The sequence below is a fragment of the Lampetra fluviatilis genome, chromosome 9, assembly GCF_964198595.1.
Source record: "Lampetra fluviatilis chromosome 9, kcLamFluv1.1, whole genome shotgun sequence".
In the NCBI taxonomy this organism is placed as follows: domain Eukaryota; kingdom Metazoa; phylum Chordata; class Hyperoartia; order Petromyzontiformes; family Petromyzontidae; genus Lampetra; species Lampetra fluviatilis.
In genome coordinates, this window is record NC_136283.1 from 2,378,257 (window position 1) to 2,397,549 (window position 19,293).

The 19,293-nt window shown below is 48.0% G+C and overlaps 1 protein-coding gene across 8 annotated transcripts in view; it reads right to left on the reverse strand.

The window, feature by feature from the left end:
- LOC144934118 (electrogenic sodium bicarbonate cotransporter 1-like) overlaps positions 1-18,907 on the reverse strand; it is a 69,640-nt gene extending 50,733 nt beyond the window's left edge. For 2 of the 8 annotated variants that reach the window (XM_078859558.1, XM_078859562.1), the window contains exons 1-8: positions 12,996-13,307; positions 11,270-11,343; positions 8,490-8,732; positions 7,312-7,459; positions 6,272-6,432; positions 5,531-5,683; positions 2,872-2,961; positions 2,346-2,428 (exon numbers count right to left, since the gene is read on the reverse strand). In XM_078859558.1, coding sequence (XP_078715684.1) covers positions 2,346-2,428; positions 2,872-2,961; positions 5,531-5,683; positions 6,272-6,432; positions 7,312-7,459; positions 8,490-8,732; positions 11,270-11,343; positions 12,996-13,072 — 1,029 coding nt within the window. In that variant the 5' untranslated portion in view covers positions 13,073-13,307. Of the gene's footprint in view, positions 1-2,345; positions 2,429-2,871; positions 2,962-5,530; positions 5,684-6,271; positions 6,433-7,311; positions 7,460-8,489; positions 8,733-11,269; positions 11,344-12,995; positions 13,308-18,761 lie in introns of those variants that run through there. The other 6 variants (XM_078859559.1, XM_078859555.1, XM_078859563.1 and 3 more) reach the window with 5 other exon arrangements.
- Between the last annotated feature and the right edge of the window lie 386 nt (positions 18,908-19,293).

Here is a 19,293-nt window from a genome sequence, read left to right on the forward strand (position 1 = left end):
ATTTCTCGTGTTCCATCGCGTCCCCGTTCTACAAGTGGGCCGCCGACCGTCCGGGACGGGCCGGCGACCCGCACTCGTTCCAAATCGCTTACGTTTCGTTGATTGTATGTTGTTATTGTTCTTGTTCTTGCCGTCGTATTTATCGCATGCTTTCGTACGTTCGTCGATGTTACTTGTGTGTTGTTCTTGTTGTTATATTGCATGCTTAGTGTCCTTTAAGGGGGAAGGTCGGTTCACCGCATTACGCTTTGGTGTTGTTCAGCCGAGGTCGGCTGGGTTTTTTCTATGGGGGAGGGTGGTGTAATGCGGGCGAAAGCGACCTTCCGGATGTGACGTCACGAGGAGGCGGAGCCAGGTGACGTGGGTGAAAGGTAGGGGGTCCTTAAGCGGGTAAACCGGAAGGAGAAGGCAGTCGGGGTGTGAATGGAAAGGTGTGGGGCCACGCGGGCGTACGAGCCGAGGGGGCACCGTCAGAAGCGGGAGCCAACCCTGGGAACAGTAGGGAGCTACTGGGAGGTGTAAAGCTGCAGATAGAGATAGGCAGTAAGGCTGTGTGTGAGGAGCAGCGGGGTGGCTGCCAGGAGTCGCAGGAGCGACGAGAAGGCGAGACAGCACGAGGCCGTGAGAGCTGCAGCAGGAACAGCCAAGGGAGCTGTGTGAGAGTACAGCAGCGGAGCTGCTGTGGGGCTGCAAGAGCGACAAGAACAGCAGCGGGGCTGCTGATGTGGACTGGAGTGACATCGGAACCAGCACAGAGAGAATAAGAGAGACAGCCGTGTGGGAACGCAGTACGGACCGAATAAAGGACACTGAGCCAGAGATCGTGGTCAAGTCTTTTATTACACTCCTATAGAATAATTATTGACTCGTTTGCGGGCTAAGGGCAAGGAACGCCCATTAGCGCGCTCGCTCGCAGAACAAATATGTCAAAGGTTGGTCACTTATTTCCAAAGTTGAAAGACTGAAAAAATTAGAGTAAAGTAAAACAGACGTCATGTGCTGACCCTGACTTTAGATTCAAGTTTGGGCAATATATTTGCATTCGAGTGTGTGCCTAATCTTATTTTCTTACCGAATGTCACCAAAGGCTTTGAATAGCAAACTAAAAGCAACAGTTATGGACATTGCTTCACGACTCAACAATGAAGATTTCAACATTTGTATGAAGGTTCTTTGTTTACGTTCGTGCAATTATATTCCAATATGGCTATGAATTTTTTTGTCATGAGAAAAATACATTCATAGGAATCGGTGTTAGGATCACCACGTGTTGGCAGACGACATGATAGGTGAACTACTTATGGTTTCCCTTCAGTTGCCTCTCATCCACACGAAGAGGCACTTGACCTCATCACTGACCCTGCGATAGAGGTTGCTCCTCGCATGGCAATGAAAGCTCACCTATTGCAACACCGCAAATCAGCGCTGCAATTTGCCAAACCAAGTGAACACTACATTTATATCTGTTCTCTTTTGTGTGCAGTCACTGGTGACCCGGCTGAGAACGATCAACTCTCAACATTTGAGAACTCATTTTAAGTGGCCGAAAGCTAGATTCGAACCCAAGATATGAGCAGTGCTGGCTCTGTTCTGATGCAGTCTTAGCCCCATCGCTGCACTACAAGGCCACCGCGCACTGGGATAGATTTCACACCATGTTGTGGGTGACCGTCACAGCAGTGACAGTTGAGGTACCAACAAATAGGACATCGTGGGAAGATAGGGGGAAGAAAAAAGAACACGTGCATTTTCTTGAGTGGTGTATCGTCACTCCACTGACAAAAACACCCGAGAAGATTAAGAGGAATTATTATTTGGTTCTTTCGGTTAAGTCACGTCTAAAGATAAAATAATAAATTAAATTAAATTATAGAATACGACGTTTCGATTGCAACACAAGCAATCATCATCAGGTATAATGAAATAGCGACATAAAATCTAACCAGAAAACTATAGACAGACATATTAGCAGACAGATATCACCAAGATACATAGCGGGAGCAACACAGGTAACAGAGAGGGGTGATCGTCTCTGTGGGGTGGCCTTAAATAGAGAGAGGGGGGGAGGCAGAGAGAAGGAAGGTGGGTTAGAGAAAAAATTTGCATATCAATGATATAATTTAATTTAATTTATTATTTTATCTTTAGACGTGACTTAACCGAAAGAACCAAATAATAATTCCTGCAGTCACGAAAGTTCTAAAATTAAGATTAAGAGGACCTCAAAACGAAGGTGATTCTGGGAATCCAGGACAGGTGACAACCCGACTTGCCATGCCACTTCGCAATTACCACGGACACCGCCAATTCAGCGAGCTCGTGGGGCATAAGAGAGGAGCTTTTACCTGTTCCTTTCCCGGCATGTCCGAGATGTCATTGAGACTTCCGATGCCAATACCCAGGCTCCTCCGGGAGAGACCCGGGCTGTCTGCGGGAGAGAAGCGCGACAGTGCACGGTGTACGGGGTTTTGCGGTCACCACCCAGCGCTCTCGCGGCACGCGCACCAACACGGCTCGCGGGCTCTGGCACGGCTTACGGCACCGGTTCGCACGCCGTTTGAACAGGAGCAGCCCAGGAAACGGAAGAGGAACGCGAGCGAGGGAGAATGAGAAAGCGCGCGGGCGTGGGGGGCGTTGCAGCGAACCCGGGAGGGAAGTGGACGGGGTCGGGGTGGCGGTGCCCATGCACGGGGCAGCTCGTGCGTGCCTGGGGAGAGGCTGGCAAGTGGAGGCACAGGGTGGTGGGGGCAGGGGTGGTTGGAGGGGGGGGGGGTTGCTCGTGCAGGAAGTGGTGGGAAGGAGGTGAGGGGGTTACGCGAAGGTGAGCAGGGCAGCACGAGGCAGCGGCGGCGGTGGAGTTTGTACACTTACTCAAGCGCCCAAGACTTTGGCTGTGCCGCAGCCTGACATCTTCAGTAGAGCGATGGAAATTAGCCCCAGGCATGGGACCTTGGCCTCGGCCTAACATGGCAATGTATGCAGATGTGTGTGTGTGTGTGTTGCCGGATGTGTGTGCGTGCGTGCGTGTGAATTGTGGTAATTGTGTGTGTGTGCGTGTGCAAGTGCATTTGGTATGGATGCAAATGTGCGAGTGCATATTTTGGCCAGTGAGCGAATGATGAAAGTTAAGTTGAGGAAGTGTGCGTGATGAGCGATTGGGAGTGTGGGAGTGCAAGCGGCACGTACGATGGGACGGCGTGGTTTGCGCGGTGCGGCGTTGCGCGTGATGTGAGTGAGTCGTGATGCAATGTGAACAGGTATAGAATGCAGCACGTGAGAGTTGGGAATTGAAAGTAAACAGAGAGAAGGTAAAAGTTTTAGAAAATCACACGCGCTTGCCTCTCACGAACTAATAAAGGAAGTCGTGAATGTATAGATTAAAAGGCGATGAAAATGGGATGTACAATACATCCAGTGTCGCGCGACATGCATTTTGCTTTTTGAAACTTACTACTGTACACAATTTCCACAAATGTTTGAATGGCGTGGTGTGAGTGTCAAAATACACCCCGAACCTTTATTACCAAATTCATTATGAATACTGCTGAAAGAATGGGTATTTTTGAAGACTGTTATATACATTTTTCTGCTATTAGTATTCATGACAAATATGGTCATCTTTTCTGCTTTACACTCCTGGCAAGTGCAGCCTTGCAATTTTGTTTTGTTTAATTCTACGTATTATGTATTGTTGTTATTATACCTCCAGGAACAACAGTCATATGATGGTGTATACGTCACAGTTTATATGGAGTGCTCGTACAAATAACAACTTGTAATGCAGCAGCATTTGTTTCATGCGCCTGATTGCCAACGAGACTCACAGGGTGGAAGCAGGTCCAGAGTTCGCTTTGCTTAAACAAATGCCGCACTTTCATGTTATTTTTGAAGGGCCAATCGACCTTTATTTATACGGCGAGAGTTCTGCTTGTATTTATATTTCATGAACGTAAAGTGTAAGGCTCAAAAATGTTTGCCCGTGAAACAAATCCACTGTACCCTCTTTCTCGTTTACCACAGCGAAGGGGAGATACGCACGCACCGGGCCGACAAATGTTTATGCCGACAAAATGAACGAGCTCAACCCCGTATGGTCTCCAACGTTACGGCAGCAAAAACCCTTTGCCCGCTCATGCAAACAAAAGCGGTGTGTGAATGGGGCACCGGGCACCATTGCTCCACGTGGCCTCTGGGTTCTGGTAGCAAAAAAAAAAACTAATAAATCATTCGCAAGGGTACAAATCACCCCAGCATCGACCCGCACGCTCCCAAATACAAATCAATTGGTCACATGAGCTCAACGTTGGCTGTGCGGTGAGCCGGACGCGTGCGCAATGGAAGGGAAAGTTTAAATTTGGACTGGAAAAAAAGACTCCATCGGCGAGGGAGGGGTTCGTGCCCGCGCATTGAATAGGAAACGATTTACCGAAACCATTATGAAGGCTGCCATCTATTTTCACGTGGCCTTGCAGGAAAACATTTCCACGATAAATTGCAATTTTTTTTATTTCTTCAGTTGTTTAGCTTTTTACAAAGCTCTGCCAACCCTGCTGCTGCCGTGCCCAGGCTATCTTTTGATAAGAACAAAGGAAAATACCACGGGAACTTCCTAACGTTTGTGTGAAAGTCCTCTAATTCTCCCGCAGAATTTCACGCCTATGACCTCATCACCCCAAATAGGGCTGATCTCATCCGATCCCCAAGCTCGTTCGACTACTGCAGGATCTGGCCTGGCAGTGGTGGTTCTTAAAGCCAAGACAACTGTGACCACATCACACTGAATGTGCCAACATCTCTTCAATTCTAGGAAGCTAAGCCTGGTTAGTGCGGGAATAGGACATTGCCTGCAAAACCGAATGCCGTAGGATCGGGCTACAAGATGGTCAAAAGATGAAAATACGGCAAGGAACTCTTAAATATATCTGTGCGGAGCTTGGAGTGTTTCCAACCTCGTATGTCAAGCATCGCAATGCAGGATTTTCTCTGAGCTCAGTCTTGACACTGATTGAGGATTCCCTGGATCAGGGGCATTGTTTTCATTATTATCAGTCGAGGAACCTGACAGCTGTAGTTTGTGTGCTCTTCTCACAATCCTGTACTCGAAGCACTGCAAGTAATCGGCATTGTTTACGTAATGAAATGCAAAAACAATATGTATTGTGAGGTTTCTTCTTTATTCTCGAGAATTTCAAGAAAATCCGGCCAATAGAATTACATTACTGGGAGCATAAATTGAAAAGTTAGAGCAATTTAAACTTAACTATTTCGTCTTCTGTATTTGTTGCTCCCACATCCTCGTTGTCCATATCTATTCTATGCCTCCCGAACGTCTTCTGCCATTTCAATTCAGATCAATGAAATGTTTATTTGTGACGGAGAAAATCTCGTTCAGCCAGTTACCCAAACCGCACCTCCGAGTGAACGATAGAAGCGCGGCTCCGTTTGGCGGCCATGGCAAATTTGTTCGAGCGAACGAGCGAGCGCCTGCAAGCCCCCCCCCCCCCCGCCTCCAGTGGTGCATCTCTCTTACTTGATCCCGACACGGACTTGCCGATGTCGGCCAGCGAGCGGAGGTTCGACTTCTTGGTCTGGTGGCGGTGGCGGCGCAGCAGGGTGAAGGTGACCTGCTCACGCTGCTCGGGCCGCAGCAACCCGTCCACAATCTGCCTCTCGGTGATGCACTCTGCAACGCCGCCACAGCAGAGGCATTCGGACACGGACGATCGTTAACGAGGTTCGAGCTTCAAAGGCGAGCGTGGTGAGAGAGGTGCGGCCCTGCAATCTCTTGCTCGTGCCACTGCTGGCAGAAGGGCCTCCACAGCAAAGGTGCTTTGATGAGCTTCGATTATGTTGACGGTATTTTAGGCTACTCTTCCACGACGGGCAGACATTCTTGGAAAAGATGGGAGTACCCATACTTTACCCCCCCCACCCACACCACACACACTTGACCTGCCGATTGACCCACTGTGGTGTGCACATTTAAACTGCTGAGTGGACACAGGCAGGTCAAATTTAAGAAACTTGCAAATTGTCGCAAATTGTTGCGATAATTGTACCGGCGACCTCTGCATTGCAAGTCCAGTGTGCGAATCATTACACCACGACGGCATTACACTTGCTCTCCACGTTTCATTTAATAGCCCAGCACACCACAATGGGTTCTCGCACCTGCGCACGGGGTAACTACATATTGACCTACTATGCTGCAAGCGCAAGCCAGCGAAATCGCTGGTAACGAATGACGAGGTAATTAACGGGGTGGACGGACCGATGATTTGCGGGAGGCTGTGGGCCTCCAGGTCGAGCAGCACCGTGCCGGACTGCAGGCACGTGCGCAGCTCAAAGAGGCTGTGCAGCGACAAGGTGGCCACGTGGGGCTTGCTCCAGCGCTCGCCGCCTTCCTCCACCTTCTCCTCGAACTTTAGCCACCTGCGGGGGCGAGCGGCGACAATGACGAGACCGTGAGCAGAGATCGTGGAGCTCTCGTTGCGCGCGTGTGCGTTGAACTTCTTTCGCACGTTACGTAGCCAACCGCGCTCGTCGGATGCGCGGGGGAAGGACAACAGACTCAACACAAACAGCAGTTCTAAAGGAATGAGGTTTACATCAAGCAGATTTAAAAGTGCATAGCTCTAGTGGCTTCCTAATATCGGAAGAGCGTTCCAGACGGACGCAGAAGCGCATCTGAAAGTGCTGCGCGATGCCGTGACCACCGTCTTTGTTCGATGGTCAACCAAAAGACGCTGCTGCTGCTGCTGAGAGGGGGGCTCGTGGGCCAGTGGCCACGCAAACGGTGGATAAACATGTCACTGTAGTAGCAGGACGCAAGAAGAAGAGCTAGAAAACAATTAATGTCCGTTTTGCAAATGTCAAAAACAGGATAGGGCTGTCGGAAAGACAGCGTCCGAGTGGACGCTGTCTTTCCGACAGACCCTGTTCGACAGCCCTGTTCTTCACCTGAGGACGGCTGCTTGCGTTGTGGCCGAAACGTCGTGAGAATTGTATTCTATTATGTTTTTATTATTTTATTATTTCCCTTCTACGTGACTTTACCGAAAGAACTAAGAAGAGGAAAGGTATATTTTTGTGGAGGTTGTTTTAGTTTAGTGTTTTTGTAAGTTTTCACAGATTTAATTCAATTGTGACCTCGGGGTGACGTCATGATTTGCAGGCTCAACCCATTCGTCCAGTCGACAACCAATGAGCGAGGACGATCCGGCACCCTGTTGTGTGGAGAAGCGAGAGGAGTGCCACGTGTAGTTGTTGTTATTGTCGTTGTTCTGTGTGCGTGTGAGGGCCGGTGAGGACCTGGCGGTCTCCTTCCACTCCATCTCGTCTCCGTCCATGGCCAGCTCGTCGAGCTCGGTGAAGAGCTGCGGGGTGCGTACGTCCTCCTCGTCCCCCAGGATGTAGCGGATGCGCTCGCAAGCCGGAGAGACGGCCAGCGAGGTCGTGCCTGCGGGGCGACGGGGGGGGGCAACGGACGCCCCCGGTGGGACTGCGGCTCCCTCCGCTCGTCACGTGGCCACTGTCAATTTCAGTCGGCGGTTTTTTTTCTTTAACATCGTTTAAAAAAATAATAATCCGCGTGAGGCTAGTTGACGACAATCATCGTGGAATTGTGCAGTCAAGTCTTGGGATCGCATCGAGTCAGTCTGTCGAGTCTAATCTATTCCACTTCCTTGGTTATTAAGTGTCGTGTGAGGGGAGTGACAATTCCCCCCAACGCCCAATGTGAAGACGTACAATCAGTGAGCTCAATAATAATATTTTTGATAACACATACAACATCTTCAGTCACACGAGATAATGTTGTCCCGTGTGTTGGTGTCATCGTCATCCACTCGTATTTATCGCTCATTGCAAGTGGAGGAAATTTTAACTTAAATTAACACTGCAAGTAACTGAGTCAACAAACTCACAATGTCTTCACGCTCACAAATGCACAGCACCAAATTGGCATAGCTATAAAGTGCCAGGGTTCCTGAGATGGAGGAACCCAGGCGCTGGGCTATGATGAGAGAGGAATTGGCCAAGGGATTCCGGTTAATTCCTTGCACCAAGATCCAGGCCGACCGCAGAATTAGCCTCTCAGTATTAAATCTCTGAATGCCTCTGGCCGGTAGGGCTCCATTTAAACTATAAAGCAAAACTATTTAATCAGTTAAGGCCCACTGAGCTATGTAGATTTTTTTCAGAAGAGACCTGGGCACAAGTGACAGCCCAACGAATTGCCTTATCACGTGGACATTTATAGCAGCCAAATACTCTAAACGCACGTTGATTCTGAGTGCGGAGGGAAAAAACCGGAGGACCCGGAGAAAAAAAACCACACTACCACGGTGAGAGAGAGAGAGAGAACATGCAAATACACAACGGGCACCGTCACCGACGGGGATCGAACCCACGACCTCCCGTACCCCCGGCGAGGCAGTTGACATCATCTCGCCGAGCGCGAGCGGCTCCCTCCGCCCGGACCTACTCACTGGCCCGCAGCAAGTCATCGGAGGAGCTGAAGTTCTTCACGCACTCCCCGTTGCCGACGCCGCCGCCGCCGCTGCCGGCACCGCCCCCGCTCGACGTGAGCTCCGCGTCCGAGGGGTCGGACGCGGAGCCGGCGCGCGGCCGCCCGTCCCGGGAGCGGCCCGACGAGGCCACGCGCCGCCGGTGCCTCCGCTTGCGCCGGTGGCCGCGGGGGACGTGCACGCCGATGTAGATGGCATGGTGGCCTGCGGGCGACAGCGTGCGGGCAAATCGGGGGGGAGGGGGGGGAGAAGCGACACCATCGTTATTGTTGATAATTGTTTTTTTACCCTTCTATCTGGCAACAAAACTGACACTTTTGTCTTAAAAGGAGTCATGTTTGCATAGACCGCAATACCTGCAGCCATAATGCAAACAAAAAACATAACTCTGATAATGTATGCACTGTCCTTGAAGTTGATTGGTCCACACCGGAGACAGCTTTCCTTAGAGCCTAGTCTCACATGGGTTGGACCAGATGACGCCAAAAGGCGCACAACTCAAAGACAATGCACCATCAGAGTATGAGAGCTCGGGGTAAGCATTTACACCATTGGAGCCTCATTGGCGTCATTTGGTCCAACCCATGTGAGACTAGGCTCTAAGGAAAGCTGTCTCCGGTGTGGACCAATCAACTTCAAGGACAGTGCATATATTATATATTATCAGAGTTATGTTTTTTTGTTTGCATTATGGCTGCAGGTATTGTGGTCTATGCAAACATGACTCCTTGTAAAAAAAAAAGTTGTCAGTTTTGTTGCTAGATAGAAGGGTAAAAAACCAATTATCATATTTTCACTGGCAAATGAGGTTCCAATGGTGTAAATCGTTATTGTTGTTATTAGAATTATCTGAATATGATCATGATCAACATCATCGCTGCCTTTAACGCCACCACTGGCTTGATAGCACCATTGTCAGTGTTATCAATATCATACTCCGACCGCGCCTCCGATTAGCGCAGTTGGCTATGTATGGTGCGAAAAAAGTTCTACATACATACAACATCATCATCGTTGTTAACACCACCATCATGATAACCTTTCATATACTTAACATTATTTCACTCATACTTTTAGTAGGTATATATGTAGTCGACCTCTGCATCAAAATCGTCATCATGACCATCACTGCCTTTAGCACCATCATCAACTTTCACATCATCCACCTCATTGTCCATACCATCATCATGTTTGAATGTATGCCCCTGGCTGGTATATCCATGGTTTACGTTACACTGGCATCTTCAGTATCATCATCATCATCAGCAGCAACGGCATCCTGACCAACATCATCAATCACCATATCCTCCAATCTGATACTGTTTGTATTGCTGTCAGGTCCTGTTATTTTGCACCAAGTAATATGGATAAATTAACACTCATCGTCTCTTTCGACATCGCTCACTTGCCAATACTTATGTTAATGCACTCGGTATTGAAGATCTGACGAAACTTGATGTGCGATAACTACATTTTTTTTTACCAGAAATCCTGAACAAAAATGAATTTAAAAATGCCTGCTAGCAACATCTAACGACGTCAGATGGTGATGTGGCAGAGTGCCCAGCAGAGACATTGATCCATGCTTTCGCTTACTCTCGGGTCGACTATTGCAATGCCCTCCTGTAACGCCTGCCAGCAAGGGTCCTTAACCGATCACAGTGTGCTCACAACGCAGCAGCCCCCGAGTTCTATCGAGAACACCTCCTGCTGAACACGTATTCCCAGTCCTTGCCTCTTTGCACTGGCTCCCGGTAAGGCACGGAATCAACGTCAACGTTCTAGTGTGAACCTTTGAAGCTTTAAGAGGGATCGCACCAACCTACGTCCGTGACCTATTGAACCCTCGGTCAAACATCACGCAACCGACGCGCCTCGGATCACGGCATTCTCTGCATCCCGAGGGCACGTCTTCGATCTAACGGTGACTGTGCATTCTGGGGCACGGCTCCTATGGAATGCACTCCCTATTTGCATCCATGACTCAGCCTCTGTTGTTGATATTTTCAAAGTGTGCCTTAAAGCTCATATTTTGTCAGTTGTTTGTCACGGCTCCCACACGTCTCGCTCCTATTCGTACGCTCCCGGACAACATCTCTTTTGGCCGTAATACTGTTGCGTAATTGTTCAGTGCTTTTTTATTATTATTTTTGAGATTTGCGTATTTATTAGCTCTACAATGAAGTCTAGGGTCCACGAAGACCTATCATCTGCGTGGGGTTAATAAAAAAAATAGAGTACCACCTTGTGAGAAGTCAACCTTGGTTATCCTATGAAAAGAATGGTCCCCACAAAGATATTGGGGATCAGGGCAGAATGGATCAGGGTAGAACATGCGTGCCACTCAATGTTTCTGAATGTTTCAATGTTTATTTGCGAATGCGTGCACTCACGTATTAAGGGAGCAAAATAACTACTTCTTGCCATTCCTAGGAAATATTTGTATCTGCAAGATCCATCTCTCTATCCATTGGACTAAGGCCCATTCACATGCTGGAGGGAAAACTAAAAAAAATCCTTAATAAAATTGCTACGAACCTCAACACGTAGTTCGCCACTACCAACACGGCTTACCAACCAATGGGCACTGGGAGACTCCCTTGATAGGCTGGCTTGCCAGCTTGCACAGACATGACTAGGCTTGCTTGGCTAAAGGGAGTAGAGGTGTGGGAGAATCTTGTGGACAGCGCTCTCATTATACACCTCGGTCTGCTCCCCTCCCCCACGTGGCCCAAGCCTACCTTCCACCTCCTCGTCGTCGCACTTGTGCTTCTGGTAGACGTATCCACGGTCGACCACTGCCTCGTCCTCCATCCTGTGAGGAGGGTTGAGAATGAATTAAGCCGCCGATAGCCGGGGGTGGGGAGCCGGGTGGGTTGATGACAGGTGGGAGTGCGGTTAACCACACCGCCCGACAGCCATAGAGACCGGAGATGGCAAGTACAATGGCACAATTCCGCCTTTACAAAGGAAAAATCACCACACCGCACCTCCGTTCAACATACATGCACCAGTACCAATACGATCATTTAAATGTTTTAATAGTTCATATTTTAGAATGTTTAACTTGCACAGTCTTCGTTTGCTGTCAAGGAGAGAGCATGATTTATCGTTGCAGGGAACCACAGCCAAGCGATCAGCGGAGAGGTACACAACAATTGCCCAAGCTCTGTGGCCCTATATTTGGATGTTTAGTAAACTCTATGAATAGGTGTTTATACGTGGTAGGAAACTAGATCGCCTGGAGAAACCCCACGCATGCGAGGGAGGGAAATACTCAAGTCCCGTACAGAGGGGACACAGATGGGAATGTATCCACTTGCTGTCCTGCCATCATACTCTGGCAAGCCGGGAGATGGCTGCCTTGATGCTCACAAGTAGGAAGCTTTGTGAATTTGTCTAATCCACCAACCCTCACCTCCAAAGTGCTCGATAGCAGCAGGGCATGTGCCTCACTTACTCCGCATGTACGGAATCTTGATACGTGGTCGCGTTGAGACTTGTTGTAGATCCACACTGGATTTTATCCTCATTCGAGGTTTATTTTGCGTGTCCAAATTACCCGATACAGTTTGTTTTTTAACGAGAAGCAACAACGCTTTCAGGATTTTTTAGTGTTCACCAAATCGACGCTACAGCGCAGTTTACATCCACCGGAGCGCACTGCATTACTGGCACATGGGTAAATATAAATGCATTAAGCCTATCGGAGTAAATGTCAGATTTCTATCTTCATTTGCTTCGTAGAGGTTTGTTATTGGAGTCAATCTGGTATATAATGTGTTAATGCTCGGCAGTTTATAAACTGTAGTAGATACCATATTGATAAGTAAACGTACACTAAATGCACTTTACAAATACTGTATGTAGGGTATCATCACAAATGGTGACGATCATATATCTGTTGTTTTACGGCACACATGGACACACAACGCACAAAGCACACACACACACATATTAAAGTATATGCAAGCGTTAAATAACATATATTGTTATCGTATTTAAATTACTAGATATTCATAAGGTCGCATTATATTTGAATTATACAAGCGCCGTGATTTGCAAATATATGTAAAAAACTGCCACTTTATAATATTATGAAATAATTAACAAAAACATTATTACAATTAACACAAGGGTAACACTATAGATCAGACATTAACGATGTATTTACTGTGTTTACATACATTTGACTGTATGATTTACTTTCCAAAAATAACTATCTGGCATGGACAAAACCCCACAGGCAAAAATACATTTCACGGCACCAAAATCAAACAACAATAGAACACACATTTTAAAAAAAAATACGCAAACACTTACGCCGTTTCAGCACGTTGAGAAAGTCACAAACGCGCCAAGATAAATAAATAGCAACGCTCATACGCAACCCTCGCCCGCCCGCCCGCCGGCTCCCGTCCGCTATAACCTCGGGACAGCGAGAGACGCGGACGACGCGACACGGACCTACGGTACCTAAACTGGTCGAGCCACGATGCTCTCCGACGTCGAGGGTTGTCATGCAGCGACCGGGTGAGCTCCATGCACGAGCTACGGCACGGCAGGTCTTGCCAGCTCGTAACTCGCCGTGGCTGCGTCAATCATGACCCTCGCCTCCAACCGGATTGGCTCGCCGAGTTGACTTAGCCAGCGAACACTTTTCCCCGTGTGTGGGAATAGATTTTTTTTTCTCTCTCTCTCTCTCTCCGGGACTTTATGGCCCGGCTATTGGAGCCGCGTCTGGTTGGGTACGCTGCGGAGATAATATTTGCGCTCGATGTTGCTGCGCCGTGGCTGTGGCTGTCCTGTAGCGCGGGGACGATGACTTATTTAACTTGTAAGAGCTGACGTGTCCGCTAATCGATGCAGCACCCCGTGGCGAGCATCGGCTCAGTGCTGTGGATGCACCGCGCTAAGTTCGCAATGGGTTGGGGTGTGCGCGTTCGGAGCTGTGCACCCCACACAAATGAAACGGCAGGCCTCCTGAATGAGCTCGGCACGAGTTTGCAGACGTGCAATGAATGTATCCATCAGACCTTATTTGTGCACACACATCGGACATTGACTTCAATTGTACAGGACCCAAATTCACTCTTAACGTGTTGTTCATTTACTCCAAAACTCGAATGAATTGTTTTTATTACATTTTTACACCATCAGACTAGCGTTATCATAGTGGTTTCTGATATGAAATTATCACCATCATCACGATCTGTGGACAGATAGCCCATAGGTGTTGTGCCAACATGCTCTAAGTGGAACTGGAAACCAGAGTTGTATTCTCAGACATGGCTAACATCTCCCGTTATCAATATAGTATGGGGAAGTCTTCATCCAGCAATAGCTTGACAAAGGGGCTGTACTTTTTGTATTTTTTTTGTGGAATTAATTTGTTCATATTGGATCGGTGAAGGAAGTAATACGATTAATGCAGATTTTAATTAGTAGACTGTCAAAAAAGTCAGCGATTGGGGTCAATGAATAAAACCAACAATTAGTGGCAGCGGCATTGTTATTACAACATTATTTATAAAGGGTAAATTATGGTAATGACGAGTGCGCACAGAAGTGCGATGTCAGCAATTGTGGAGTTGTGCGACGTTTCCACCGTACCAGTCTGCCCAGCACACTCGATAACCCCAAGAGACCCTAAAAGAGCCCCCCCCCACCACACTTGATACCCTTGAGAGCGACGAGGGCACTTGGGGTCTCAACAAGTGTCGCTCGACCGAGCGATAGCAATGGGCTCGAGTTGATTGCATTTACGGGGGCCCCTCTACGACTTAAATGAAAAACACTCCACCCTGCGCCCACCCACTACGGCTCCTGCAGCAAACCAGGCCACCGGCACGGGCCCACAAAGCCACCACGATGCCCTCCCCTGTCGCTAGGGCAATCAATTAATCACGATCAAATGTGGCGGCATTTGCATGGAAAGTTATTAACGAGATCCACGGCGGACGTAACAATAACCCTGGGAGCATTCGCATCTCGTTCCGCTTTTTTGTTGTTTTAAATTGCTCGCTCACGCGGACACGCGTGGTGGACGGCTATTGAACAATCTCGGTTGCCCACTGCCCTTCACGCTGCGACGAGCAGGCGAGATGGAGGGAGGGGGAGATGGCACGCCACGCAACCAGCATAGCCTCCCCCACCCACCAGCCCACGTGTATTGGGGCCACGCGCTGCTGCCTGCACACGTCTGGCTCCCCGCGTGCCCTCTGTGATTTTCCCTCTGGTCTCGTGGAAGAGGGGGGGGGGTGGAAGCGACGAACCGCAGGTCGATAATAACAGTGGCCGCGCCGCAAGCGTCACAAAGCGCCAGCGTGCCCCAAATGATGATCCCCGTGGTAAGAGCGGGCAGCGAGCTCCGTGCGTTGCCGAGTTAGCGTTAAGTTCTCCGCTGTGTGTGTAATATCGCACTTGACGTGGAATTAAGTTTTCACGTCGATTTGATTTAATATCGTTATCGGATGGGGTGTGGAGCGGTGGCGCAGCGGTTCGCGCAGCTGTGCTCTGAACCCAGGGGCGCGAGCTTAATCCTGGTCTGCGGCTCAAAACCAGTGGCGTGTGATATCCAAACTGGCGCTGAGCATTGACGAGAATGGCGAAGTATGGTCAATAAACTCCTACTTACCAACATAGCGCAGGGGAGGGCTTCATCCAGCAGTGGATTGACAAAGCCCCATACACAAATTAACGTATCGAAAGTCACTCGTATTATCATTTGGAACAATGTTATCCCGACGGTCCTGCTGTCCAAAATGTCACTTGCATGAATAAATATCCATTCCGGTCTCTTGCAGAGCAATGCATCACCGCGCGTTCGAGAACTGCCTGTGGACGGTGATGTCACAAGAACCGCTTCTGAGGTTTTCTTCACAAACGACCCAATCCACACAATGGGAACCACCCTTACCCCGTCGCACAGCAGTCAACCAAAAATGTGCTTGTTCATTCTCAGAGCAAGAACGATCGCCAAATGAGTTTACGAACTCATTTGAAGACTACAGTTGTTGCGCAGTCGTTGGTAACCAGGCTGAGAGAGTTATCTCAATAAGCCTGGAAACCCAACTTGGTTACGGGTGGCTGAAACGCAGGATTTGCGAACCGAAAATCGGAGCGAATAAGCACAATCCTCGCTTTAAATGGCAAGTTTGGGAAATGAACAAAAAATGCTGTTTGAGGTTGGGGTGAAAAAATATGTTTTGGCCAAAAAAGCAAAGGTTGAAAATGCCATCATCACATTGTGACGTTGCAGGCGCAGCACATACTTTGAGCATGGCCTGGCTCTCAAGAGGCATTACTGTTACGGAAGTAAGTGGGCTTGGGCAGGACGGCTCATCCATAATTGGGATGATGGTTGAGAGGACAAGACTGGTATAGGAATCATAGCCAAAGGAGAGGATACCACACCTGTCAACCCCCTGATCAGTGCCCTACCTTATTGCAGACCAATGCAGACCCTATTGGTCACGCCGTGCCCTTATAAATCTCAACGTTCATCCTACAAAGTCCCATCACAAGGGAGAAACACAAACAGACAACACATTTTCCCCGTATTGAAACGGCTGTATGCTATATGGACCTGAAGACTCAATTTCCCTGTGCAAGAATCTGGGTGACCATTATGGGTTGGCAGCTATGGGAGAGAGAGAAAGGGTTGCCCAACATGGAGATGGCATTTACATTGCAGGAGTGCGATGGATTTTCGCATCGCAAAACTGTGTCAACGGCATGGGCAGGCCCATGCCGGATAGACATTTGCTGATGATTCGTGATCATGAATATGAGCCTATCTCTTCACATGTCCACTAAAAGAGCGTCCCAAGCAGCCATGCCCAGCGTTGTAGAATTCACAGGTGAATGGCGACAGACAGATTGTCGGGGAAAGACAAACGCAGCGTGGTTCATGATGCCAGTAGAGATTTTTCCACCTCTGCCTCAAAATATCACGAACTTTGGCAGAAGGGGTGACTTGTACACGTGGGAGTAAACCGAAGCACTGGGATAACTGGTTTCAAAACTAGTTTAACGTGAACTGTTGGAATTCCGTTCTGATGTATTTTGAGTATTCGCTCGCTATACATTTCCACGTGGTGATAAGCCACTTCGCTTCGGTAGCATTTATCGGCTGGCCGCTTTTGAAAACGAGCTATGTAGCTCAGTGGGCCTTACCTGGTAAAATGAAAAAAGAGTTTAAATAGTTTTTGTTTTAATGTCAGCAGTTTCTATTCGCCCTGAAGGGAATAACTTACATAATTGTTAAGAATGTTCGAAACGTAACTATGAGGTTAAACACACAACTATTTAAACAGTACATGCAATTGCAACAAAAATGTATTTCTTTTTTTTTACTCCAATGCAGGATGAAGGTCTCCCCATGGAACATCAGTCATGGAGATTGTTTGACCATACTTCACCATGCTGGTCAGTGCAGATTGCTGAAGGAGGCCATAGTTCGCATTGCTAGATGTTAGCCATTGCCCAGTATGAATTCAGGTCATCAGGTTCATAGCGCAGTGCGCTAAGCATTGCAACACCACTCCATCCTAGAAATTAATCCAAATAACTTTGTACGCTAATTGTGTACGCTTAGCTTCAAACTGCAGTCGGTATGCATGCATATAGTCAATGTATATATCGAAAATCATACAACGTTGACGATAGCAAGCAGTATATCAGAGTACTGATCATCGCCACCATCAAGAGTCATGATCAAGAAGCTGCTGGATGAAGATCTGCCAATGCCATCACCATCCCTCGCAGTCTTCCAATGCCACAATCGACTTTATTTTGCTGCTGCTGCTGCTGCTGTGCGTGAGTGCATCTCAACCGCTCCACCTCCACGATCTTCCTCTCAAGTTTGCTCCCTGCGTTGGCTGCCATTCCATCGCCGTGCTTGACCATCGGCTATAATTTTTTCTCGTGACGCATCCTGTGCAAGTCCACTTACTTTTATTAACAGTCTAACACGGTGGGTTACGTACGGTGCGAAAGAGGTTCAACATACATACGATGCCTCTGATTTGTGTGTGTTTTCTAATCCTCTTTCTGTCTCTCAGTGTAATTCCCAGCATGCATCTCTCCATACTTCCTGCGCTGCTAAGTGTTTTCTCTATCGCCTTTGTTATGTCCCATGTTTACAAGCCACACATCATTGCAGGCGGTACGCGCTGATTTAAAATGTCCTCTTGAGGCACAATTGCTATGTTGTTTTTCATTATGAAATTTACATTTTCAAAGTCCATTAACCAGCTCCGGTTCATTCTCTGTCTCACCTTAAGTGTGTTTTCCCAGCGTTGTGCCTCCAACAGTTATTTTCCTTTTGTGTAACAAAATTGTCGTCCTTAACATTTCTTTTGCTCAACCTAACCTTCAAAACTTTTTTGTAAAGTTCTTCAATAATTTCCGAAATGGATTTTCCACCAGTTGCTATAACGAATCTGTCATCATAAAATACGAGATGATCAATACTTTTCTCCATATATGTTCTATTATGTATCCATTTGAATGCATACGAATACTCGTGTACATAAATGCTCGAATGATATTAAGGTGTACAGATATCCAGGTAGCATCATAGACAAACGTTTTCTCTACGCAGACAGCTCCCGCTCAAAGCCAGTGTGCATCATGCCACGTCAAACGATTCTGTACACAAGTCTATTGAGAATGAATGCCCAGGTGATAATGCATTACGTCACATTAACTCTTGTCACAGAGTCAGCTTCACTCCAAATAGCCAAACTAAGGCATAGCCCTCCTGATGCTGATATGAATTTATGATTAAACTTGCAAAGCTCCAAAGCTTCATTCAAACACACATTGACCACGTACTTTATATGCAATCACACACGCGCGCGTAAATAATCAGTGGCGATTACGATATCACGCCTTTTCTTTTCGGTTACTGTAACAGCAAACGTCTTCAATAAACATTTACCTAAAATGCCGGTGGTGTTAAAATCGTGTTTGGCAACTTTGCATGCACACAAATCACCGTTAGATCGCACGATCAAGCCAACTAAAATACAACTGAAACCACAGCAGGAATACAGCGAAACATTTCCACACTCTCTTGGTGCCCACATCCAAACACTTTTGCTCCCCCCCCCTAAAAAAAACAACCCATAGATGACTGCGACGGCGGTAAATTTGACAAAAACGCTCCCACGCTCGACGGCGAAACGCGGACGAAAGAGTGGAAAATCAGCGGCGAGGACGACTCACACTCACCGTGATGACCTGTCGAGAAAAACTTGAAAACAAATAACCCGGGCCCCGAATGCGCCAGCGGCGTCTGCTGCTTGCCCCTCCACGGGGGTCGATCGAGCAATGAGGCAGGGCCGGCCGCGACTCACGGCTTTGAAACTCCGCAAGCCACCCACCCACCAACCCACCCACCAACCCTACTTCCCTCCTCCGCAACCCTGCGCCCCCCCCCCCAGCTGACGTCGACGGACATTTGAATGTTGACGTCGGTTCAGAACGGACGCACGCGGGCTCGGAAACACTTCGTAACTTGACGCCCTTTTTATTGTTGTTGTTGTGCAACTTTGCAAGCTGGATGTGAGTCGCGACCCACGCCCCCCCCCACCACTTTTGCTGGCAAATATCATGAACGTGCCCTCTTATCGTTTATCCGTGAAGAGTTAAAATTCTGATTTAAAGCTTTCGTGACTGCAGGGATTCATCATCTTGGTTCTTTCGGTAAAGTCACGTAGAAGGGAAATAATAAAATAATAAAAATAAAACATAATAA